The 10,875-nt window shown below is 45.1% G+C and overlaps 1 protein-coding gene across 1 annotated transcript; it reads left to right on the top strand.

Annotated features, from left to right (window-relative positions):
- Window positions 1-6,881: 6,881 nt before the first annotated feature.
- Window positions 6,882-9,152, top strand: LOC311038881 (tripartite motif-containing protein 16-like; the record flags this gene model as incomplete). Its single annotated transcript, XM_084048505.1, has 2 exons — window positions 6,882-7,131; window positions 7,647-9,152. The coding sequence occupies 2 exons, from the start codon at window positions 6,882-6,884 to the stop codon at window positions 9,098-9,100; spliced, it is 1,704 nt and encodes a 567-aa protein (XP_083904631.1). The 3' UTR covers window positions 9,101-9,152.
- Between the last annotated feature and the right edge of the window lie 1,723 nt (window positions 9,153-10,875).

Raw genomic sequence — 10,875 nt, 5'->3', positions numbered from 1 at the left:
CATAATCCCTGTTGCAAATCAAGCCATTTCTTGAAATTTAACTTATTCTTGACTGTCAGGCTCAAACTTCTTTTCTTATACATGACGAGAAGTATTTGAATAATTTACATCAACTAATATAATATCAGCAAAAAAGAAGGCAGGCTACTCACGGAAATAAATGCATCTCTTTCTCCCCCTTTCTCTCCCTCTCTCTCGTCATCGCTTGTCTTTCTTTGGAGATTCATTTGTATTAATGGGATTAAAATTGCTTGAACAATTGTTTGAGCATAATTTAGGCAATAATTTAGGAATATGTATAGCAAGTAGCCTACAACGCCTTTTAGCACGCTTTGCGCCAGTGGGAGATAGGGCTCAGTATGTTCATTCATGTCACCAGTCGCCAAAGCCATCAGAGGACCTCCAAATGGCAAAGCACCTGCTGCTGACACCATTACAGTTGAAATATATGCAGCTGCTGGCCCACTTCTGACCAGCCTATATCTATCACAGCCAACCATAGGCTATATTAGAAAAATATATACAGTACAATATTATGACAGTATCACTCATGGCTGAAAGTGGTTACTCTGCGTGTAGTATATGTATGCCAGTGTGAAAAGTAAAGTAGGTTAAATGCATGGGCCTTTTTTATAATTTATATAATTTGGTCCCCATGTTTTTTTTGTCACTATATTTGCATATAGGTGAAAATTGTTCTCTGCGTTTTACCCATCCTAGGAGCAGCAAGCAGTTATTGGCTGTAGCGCCCGGGGAGCAGTTAGGGGCTAAGTGTCTTGCTCAGGGACACTTCACACATTGCTGAGGCCGCGATTCAGACCTGGGACGTTTGGATTCCCCGGCGGACTCTCTAGCCATTCAGCTATGGCCGCCCGCCCGCCCCTATCTGCATTCCTTTAGATTGGTGATGGGCACAATCTCTGCGATGCTTTCTAAATCAAAGCTTGTCTTAGATGGGTGGCACAGGCACTCCCAAAGCCCCATAGTCAACAGCGCCCCCATGAGGCACATATTTACCATTACTGTTGAATGAAGTGTACTCGAGTACGGAAGAATTTTGTCCAATGTGAATGCTGGCCAGCTGGGAGAGGCCAATCGTACTCGGGAACGGTTTGAATCAATCGGACCCAGTCTGAATCCACCCCAAGAGTGAAGCCTTTCTTACCTGCATACAGCACACAGTGGGATTCACTGACATCCATTTGTTTGGGAAGTCTATAACATTCCATTCCCTTCTGTTTTTACTGATCTATTAAAAAAGAGAGTCAACAGATGGCCCACTTCCCTTTTGTATTTAGTTTTTTTCCATAAAGCTAAGCTCCTAGAGAGAGTTGCACTGTAAGGAGGAGGAAGGCACATGCGGGATTCAATTCAAGGCCAGTTATGAACACACCACTCCAACATGGATGAGCAGTAATTGATTTTTTGACCCTCCCCATTACCAATTCTGCCTGTTCTTCTCTGATCTGCCCTCAGTACTCGGCAGTTTCATCACACATCAGGAATTTCATCACGAAACGTTGAACACGATAAAATAGTGTGAGCTTATTTCCCCCGATGTGCAGACCTTATTTTATTTTCGTTTGTCCTGCACCATGACCATAATGATCTATTACGTATGCGGTTGTTGTTAGTGTGTGTGTGTGTGTGTGTGTGTGTGTGTGTGTGTGTGTGTGTGTGTGTGTGTGTCTGTGTGTGTATGTGTGTGTGCGTGTGCGTGTGCGTGTGCGTCCGTCCGTGCGTCCGTGCGTCCGTGCGTCCGTGCGTCCGTGCGTGCGTGCGTGCGTGCGTGCGTACGTGCGTCCGTGCGTGAGCGAGAGAGATAGGAGGGGGGGTGGAGTAACATGCACCATTTGCAGTCAACAGGCTGTTAGCTGTTAGTGAGCCTCCAGGCCTTCACCAAAACCACAAAACAAACCATCCTTGAACTTCAGTATGCTGACGACTGTGCTCTCCTTGCCCACACGCCAGATTCTCTGCAACGTGCACTTAACGTGGTCTCATCCATATACAGTGCCTTAGGACTCAAGGTCAACATATCAAAAACCCAGGTCATTATGCAACACTCTACCCACCAGTCAGAAGTGCCTGTCTTCAACATTGATGGCCAGCAGCTCACCATCGTTCCACACTTCACTTACCTCGGAAGCGTCCTGTCCCCCACATGTAACATCGACCATGACATCCAGGTCCGTGTTGGCTTAGCCTCTGCTGCCTTCGGCAGGCTCAAAACCAGGGTCTTCCTCAGTAGAAACCTGACAGTTTCCACCAAGGCAGCTGTATACAGAGCAGTCTGTTTGTCCACACTGCTATATGGCTCGGAAGCCTGGACCCCGTACCAAAGGCACGTCAGAATCCTGGAGAGATTCCACATCCGCTGCCTACAACGGATCCTGGGTCTGACCTGGGAGGACAGGGTCCCATACGTGGATATCTATGACCGGACCCAAACACCCAGCATTCAAGTGTTCCTTGCGCAAAGACATCTGCGCTGGGTGGGGCACGTAATCCGCATGCCCACCCAGAGGCTCCCCCGACAGATCCTCTACGGCCAACTCCAGGAAGGCTGTAGGTCTCCCGGGGGACAGCGGAAACGCTACAAGGACCACATAAAAACCCTCCTGAAGCGCTGTGCTATCCAACCCTCGGCACTAGAAGACCTGGCTGCTGATCGCCATACCTGGCGCACCACCAGTCACGAGGGGATCGCACACCTCCAGGAGCAGACCACAGAGAGGAGAAAGCAGCAACGTGTGCAGCGACACCAGCGTGCTGCAGGGGCCCCCCTCTCATGTGTGGACTTCATCTGCCCCACATGTGGCAAACCATGCGGGTCACGCATTGGCCTGCACAGTCACATGCAATGGCACAACCGCAATCCCCCTCAATAACCCATTCCTGGAGCAACGTCATCATCGAAATCGATGGACAGCCATAAGCAGTTCATTGTTCATGTCCATAAGCCTAGTTGCCTGATGAAAAATCTGTCCCGGAGCGTGTTGCTCCAGGCATTGAGGCCAGGCATTGAGGCTTGTAGAAGCTGAAACAGTCTGTTATTGGACCAATTAGTGATGGTCAGTGCTGCTGGAGCCTCCCCAATAGTTCCAGTACTACAGTGACATTTCAGGGGGTGGGAACTATGGCCCAAGTTGAAACTAGTTTACTGCATTTGGAGGAGGTCACATCCCTGTGTACAGTATTTGAGTCCCTAAGTTCTTGAGTTCCGGGAAAAGTTCCTGCAATCAAAAAAGGTCTGTAAAAGTATGTATCTCATTGTCTGCCGTAGTCAGTTTGGTGCATTTGAAGGGGAGAGCTGGCTTGTTTATTGCACTATGGGGCTTTAAATCAACACAGAGGATATTGCTTGGCATGATTTGTTACTGAAGCACCAATATTTCTATTCCATTATAATGAATCCTAATGTCAGGACCAGCTATGAGCAGTCATGCCGACTCTGAATATATGTCTTTCATTAGACAAGAAAGAACCAATCTCAACCACTGCTTTAGCCTACATGAGTAATTACTCACCTCTTGAGTCCTCATGCCTTAATACAATTAGCGGACTGAAGTTTATTGGTTTCAATTTAAAAAAGAGGCGGCAGTGGCTCATGGGTAGAGTGGCCGGGTAGAGTGAACTGCAAACCGCAAGGTTCCCAATTTGCGCTCCCCCAGAGTTAAGCTCCTTACACACCGGGGGCGATTTTTTCATGCGAATAATACGTTTAAAAAAAAAAAACTTATAAAGTCAATGCAAGCTTCCACGGAGCAAAAAAGCGTATTTTCGAACGAGTCCGAACTTTGTGTATATTCGCATAATCGCCGGTGTGTAATGACCTTTAGTGTCGAAGTGTCCTTGAGCAAGACGTTGAACCCCTAATTGAGTGGGTTGGTGCCTTGCATGGTTTCCTCCGCCATCGGTGTATGAATGTGTGTGTGAATGGGTGAATGTAATGCACAATCTATGTAAAGCGCCTTGGATAAAAGCGCTATTTAAATGCACCATTTACCATTAGCACTACAACACCGCCAGAGGGCCAAGGCTACTATCAAGTGCGGCAAGAGCTGTGGGGAGGATGGAGTGACACCCAAGGTTCTGAAGTAAGTTAGCCTGGTAAACCATCCCGGTTGCATGAATTCACATTATCATGTGTCTTCTGCAGACCTCTCTCCAGTCTTTGCTGAAACCAAAAACTTGAAGAGTCTACGCTCAGGGCCCTGTGATTGACAGACACTGATTAGCTCTTCCCATGCCCTGCATGGATCACCTCAAGTGGTGGCTTTTTTAAAACTTTTTTTTACAGCTAGAATGGGAAAGAAGCACACCACATACAGTATGTACACACTGTGGCGCAAGTGTGTCTACATATGAGAGCTAACAACACTGCAGAGCTCAAGTTTCACACTGATTGGTCCAGCGGTGCCTGAGATTAGCTGTTCAGACAGACAAACAGACAGACAGAGCTAAAACATAATCCTCGCTTTAGGCCATTCCGGGATGTCAACACACATACTGTAGATGTGACAAAAAAAAAAAAAAAATCTCATAATACGTTTAAATTTCAGCAGTGCTCACAACCATTGTTGTGTCAAGCTCATTAATGTAAAACAATGCAGTGGTCTGTGAAAAACTGTGGACAATGGGAAGCTCATTACTTTGGTGAACTGTGTAGCTTTCCCATTGCAGAGAATTAATATGTCATTAGCCTGGTTAACCCCAGCAGTAAATTGTTTTAAATCCAGCTTGTTCGCTTTATGCATTATGTTAAGCAGCTCTGGATTTGAGCCGGACCATTACTTAGAGTATGGAGTCTACACCCCGCAATTCATTTGAGGTTATTGTTAATGGATAACAAAAGAAAAGCTAATTCACTATTGATTTTCATGTCATATTGAGTCAAAATGAGTTATCCTCCCGGATTTGGATGGATTTTCATGTCTATAACTCCTGGTACTGTATGCTCCAATAGCTCTTTTGAGAGCATATCCAATTGTGCTCAGAGCCTCAGAAAAAAAAAGAGGTTGTCACATTAGGGTTTCGGTGCAGGTGGTGCACGAGCAAAAGGGACAATGTTCATGCTGCTTGGAATGAAATAAAACTGTCAAAGGGTTAGATAACAACACACAAATGTAATACAGGCTGGATAAACTCTGAAAGGACTTCAGGCTTCAGAACCCATGCCGACAAGTAGTTGGTAATCTAAGAAATTGTAACATTGTAAAGAGACAACAACAACAACAACAACAACAACAACAGGAAGACATTCAACAAAAATTGGATCCGCAGTTTTGTGTCATCATAATCTGGCTGATGTGGTGTCGCTGTGGCCTTACTATTAACAACACTAACCCATCTATCTTAAGTTCCAGGCTTCTGCTTTGATTCCCCTCATCAACCATCCACATTCCCTTTACTTAAGTATGCTTGCTGCCTGTCCAATCCAGGTGCCAAAACCATAACTCTTCCCTTGGACACGCAGCAAACAGCCGCCGCAGCTGTAAGGCAGATCAGCTCCGCTGAGGACCGGTCAGCTGAAAGAGATAAGCATGCCATCTTTCACCCGCCTGCTGCAAGCAATCCGCACTGCCCTTGTCAGATGCACTCTTTCTGAAGTGCCCACCGCGACCCATGAGACTTACAATACTGCCTTAGCTGAAACATTTATCGGTCCCGTGAGTAGACTCAAAGTCAATCCTAATGGACATGTAGTTATAGCGAGCGGCAGGCAGACGGACCGGAAGACATTAAGGAAGCAGGCGGACAGGAGTGGAAGGGTAGCAGGTAGCCAATGTAACAGGTTACCCGCACTTGCCAGCTGCTCCTTTGTTTGAACATCAATTTCATTTTCGGCCCACACCTTTCCCTCAGTCTAATCCCCTGGACAGTTTCGACACCGATAAAGCACTGGCGAGGGGAATGTTGCATTTAATTAACCTCTTCGAGAGCCACTCAAGTGCATGTGACACGATTGCCTCAAACTAATAGCATGTATTCTGGCTCAGCCTCTGAGCCACAGGTCTTCAATATAATACTCTGTGTGATGGTGTGTGTAATTCCTTCAGAATGTCTTCTGTGGTCACAATTTCTTGTATGAGGCAAAGTTATCACAGTATGGATATGCATTTTTTCCAGCTTGCTCGAAGAGCGGCTGGTCTATATGAACAGACAGAGCAATTAGTCAGCACCTATGCCGACACTTTTTTATCATTGGCTGTCCAAGCAAGCAATTAAGCCAGCTGAGTTTGGAATTATGCAGTACTGTATGTGGAGTGTGTCTGTGTTCCAGGACATCACTATTCATCTCCCCCCCACACACACACCTTCATCATCATCATCACCATCTTCATTTTTGCTCGCGTTGTTTCTCAACCACACACGCGTTGTTTCTCGACCACACACATGCACGCACACACACACACACACACACACACACACACACACACACACACACACACACACCTTCATCATTTTACCCTGGGCGGCTTGTGTCGTCTCGCAAAGTGAAAATACTTGAAAAAAAAAACTTTCTGACACGTGCCTCCCTCCTCAAATTGACTGTGGATCACAGCTGCATTGTGGGTAATCGAGGGCACACACCAGCTTAATGGTGTGTGCTGCCATTAGTTCATTTAGATTCAGAACGGCCTGTGTGTGTGTGTGTGTGTGTGTGTGTGTGTGTGTGTGTGTGTGTGTGTGTGTGTGTGTGTGTGTGTGTGTGTGTGTGTGTGTGTGTGTGTGTGTGTGTGTGTGGGGGGGGGTGGGTGGGTGGGTGTGTGTGTGTGCGTGTGCACACCAGGAATAACCTACCATGTCATGTGATTTCTGAGGTAATGAAACCAAACCATACTAAACTCGTCAGACAGGCAGACAGTCGTACTAAAATGGCGCAGCTGGGAGTTCAACTGGATCAAGAACAGTTGTGTTGTTCTATCTGTCTGGATCTACTGAAGGATCCAGTGACTGTTCCCTGTGGACACAGCTACTGCAGGAGGTGTATCGAGGGATTTTGGAACCAGGACGATCAGAGAGGGAGGTTCAGCTGTCCACAGTGCAGACACACGTTCATCCCAAGACCTGTTCTAAAGAAAAACACCATGTTGGCTGAGGTGGTGGAGAGCCTGAAGAAGACAGGTGATACCTTTAAGTAATCTTGTAAATACAGCACACTGTCTGTTTAATTGATAGAAAAGGTGTAAAAAAAATAAAATAAAAAGAAGAAAGGGGCGGGGGGTGATTAATGATAGCTTCCAGATAGTTTTCTGAAGTTTAAACAGTGTGGAAATGTAGACACATGTTGTGATAAACGGTGGTTCATCCTTCTCATGACATCATTGCCATCCCAGCTGTCGGTCTATATTTGGCTCCTAGGGAACTAGAGTCGAATCAACCTCATGTATGCACAATATTTATAACAGCAAGGCCGTGTGGCAGGCTATCTTGAGGGGAACAAATATGTTAGACACACAGTCTGACACAGATTGGTGTTAAGGCAGATAGACGGTAACAAAAACAATAGTTATCAGGCAGCGGAGACATGCTGGCTCCTATAGGCTATCAAATATGAGGGTGCATGCACATACAAATTAAAATTAAATATTATTATTAATCAGATTGATTAATACATATATGTATCAATATATCAACAGGACTCCAAGCTGTTCCTCCTGATCACTGCTACGCTGGACCTGGAGATGTGGCCTGTGATGTTTGCACTGGGAGGAGACAGAAAGCTGTGAAGTCTTGTCTTCGGTGTCTGGTCTCTTACTGTGACACTCACCTCCAGCCTCACTATCAGTCTCCTGCCTTTAAGAAACACAATCTGGTCAAAGCCTCCAGCGAGCTTCAGGAACAGATCTGCCCTCGTCACGAGGAGGTGAAGAAGGTTTTCTGTCGTACCGATCAGCAGTGTATCTGCTCGCTGTGCTCCATGGACGAACACAAAGGTCACGATACCATCTCAGCTGTAGCAGAACGGACTGAAAGACAGAAAGTGCTCGATACGAGTCAGCAGAACATCCAGCAGAAAATCGAGCAGAGAAAGAAAGACGTGAGGGTGCTTCACCAGGAGGTGGAGTCCATCAACCACTGTGCTGACAGAGCAGTGGAGGACAGTGACACCATCTTTACTGAGATCATCTCTTCCATTGAGAGAAGACGATCTGAAGTGAGGGAGCTGATCAGATACCAGCAGAAACGTGAAGTGAGTCGTGCTGAAGAACTGAGGAGGGGTGTGGAGCTGGAGGTCACTGAACTGACGAGGAGACATGCTGAGCTGGAGCAGCTCTCACTCACAGAGGATCACATCCATTTTCTACAATGTTACACCTCCTCCCTCTCAAGGATCAGTGAATCTACACACCCAGTCAGCAGCAATGTCCGTCCTATGAGATACTTTGAAGATGTGACTGTGGCCTTGTCCAAGATGAGAGACAAACTAGAGGACATTCTTACAGAGGTAGGGACAAACGTCTCAGAGACAGTGAACAGAGTGGATGTTTCACTGTCAACACCACCAGAACCCAAGACCAGAGCTCAGTTCTTACAATATGCACGTCCAATCACACTGGATCCAAACACAGTTTATCAAGGACTGTCTCTGTCTAAAGGGAACAGAAAAGTAACAATGATGAACCAACAACAATCATATCCTGATCACCCAGAGAGATTCACTGGATATGTTCAGGTTCTGAGTAGAGAGGGTCTGACTGGACGCTGTTACTGGGAGGTAGAGTGGAGTGGAGTCTATGTTCTTATAGCAGTCTCATATAAAGATATCAGCAGAACAGGGTTTGGTAGTGAATGTGGATTTGGATCCAATGATAAATCATGGTCTTTACAGTGTAACAAACAAGGTTATAAATTCATACACAGAGGCATTAGTACTGACATCCCAGGTGCTGTGTCCTCCAGAGTAGGAGTGTACCTGGACCACAGTGCAGGTACTCTGTCCTTTTTTGTGTCTGACACCATGACTCTCCTCCACACAGTCCACACCATGTTCTCCCACAACCTCCATGTTGGATTTAATCTTCATCCTCTATCACCAACTGGAGCCACTGCTGAGTTGTGTGACCTCAATCGTTTCTTCATTATTTCATAGTTTTTCTCTCAGCCTGCTTTGTGAGCTTGTAGATCAGCTATTTTTGCTACGCGTCGTATGATGAAGTATAATAACTTTCTCCTTTGAACAGGCAATGGCGGGGACTGCTTCCTTTATTATTGTAGTGAAATTGTTAAAAACTGTTTTAATTGGATCATGATTTTCATGTTGCAATCTTTTTTGGTAACGGCTGAGAGGGTCGGAAGCTGCGGAATGCTTGAAGGTACGCAAGTGTTTGAAGGTAGCATTCTGTTTACAGTGCCTTCTGTGTTGACTGATGTCCAAATAACAATAATGATGGCTGCACATCTAGTGTGTTGTCTCCTTTGAATAACTTGCATTCGTTAAAATATGCCCCGGATTGTCGCTTTAGTGGAACTCAGAATTGTATTTTAAACCTATCCATTTTAAAATCTTTATTTAATCCATCTTTATTTAAATCTATTTCATTTGGTCACATTTTTGACCACATTTCATGCTAAAGACATGCATGTTATAAGCACTCTTGGATGTTTGAAATGGCTTGTGCTGCATTTGGTTTCCATGACGGAGAAGGAACTGATATGTCTTCTGATGCTTGTCAGATGATAATTTATAGGGAGGAAGTTTTAAGTGTCAAACAGGATAATCTCAAAAGTGTTCAAAATGCTAAGCTCAACTGTACTGTGGAAATGTGTGCATGGATGCTTTTCAGTCTAAAATTTGAATTTGGATATGCTGTGAACTCTATGAATATTGTGAATAATGTGGATGTACAGTGTGTGTCTGGCTTTTATAACTGCTTTCTGTATTCACTTTGCTGTACAGTTCTTCCATATTGACTGTCATATTTGCCTTATATGTTTACCCCTTTTTGTCGCATTCCCCTTAGCTTACTTTATCATATTTTTTTATAATGTGGTCCCTAGTGTATGTGTCTCTGGAACCACATGTTGTGCTGGTAGCCTGTGAAATAATCCCACCAGTGTATTCACTGATGTGACTCCCCTGGGCCACAGACTCGAGACTCCGTGAAAATGTGAATATCTATTTTTCCATAGCGAAATTACAACTTTGGGGGACAAAATGTTTTGAGATGGGGGGTCCGTGTAGAAACCCCCAGAAGCAAAGATTTGAGTTAAAATGTTTGCTTTGAAAATATATATTCAAAAATGTGCTCAAATTGTCACGATTTTTCGAAAATAGCAGATCTAAGCTCATAGTGCGGCACTCGGTGCCGCGCTATGAGCTTGTAGATCTGCTATTTTTGAATGGCCCAAAGAAACCTAAAAAATGACACTGATTCTTTCCCGGTCTGAGAGGGTTAATGGTATTCACAGAGTACTCTGATTTATATGCCACCAATTAACAGATCTTAGATAAACCTGCACATTGTTGCCCTCAGCGCACTCTGTTTTACATCCACCAGTGGTATTTACATTGTGAGAAGACAACGCAAGATCATAAATAAACCTGTTAATTTTTGCCCTGCTGTTCGCAATGACAAATCACCTGCTGTGTAAACCTTCTCAACAGATGGCAACATTACCCGTGCTTCTTATGGGAGGTGTAGCTGTGTGGATGCTAAGTGATGCACAGACCCGCTCTTCTCTGCACTGCATCCACAAACAGTAACATACATCATACTGATGTTCCTCTGCACGCGCGCGCACACACACACACACACACACACACACACACACACACACACACACACACACACACACACACACACACACACACACACACACACGAAACGAAAACTCATTTGTATCTAACTATATAAATGCCGAGCA

This window comes from Gymnoscopelus microlampas (assembly GCF_963454915.1).
Source record: "Gymnoscopelus microlampas genome assembly, chromosome: 22".
Lineage (NCBI taxonomy): Eukaryota > Metazoa > Chordata > Actinopteri > Myctophiformes > Myctophidae > Gymnoscopelus > Gymnoscopelus microlampas.
This window is presented reverse-complemented; position numbering and strand designations above follow the sequence as displayed.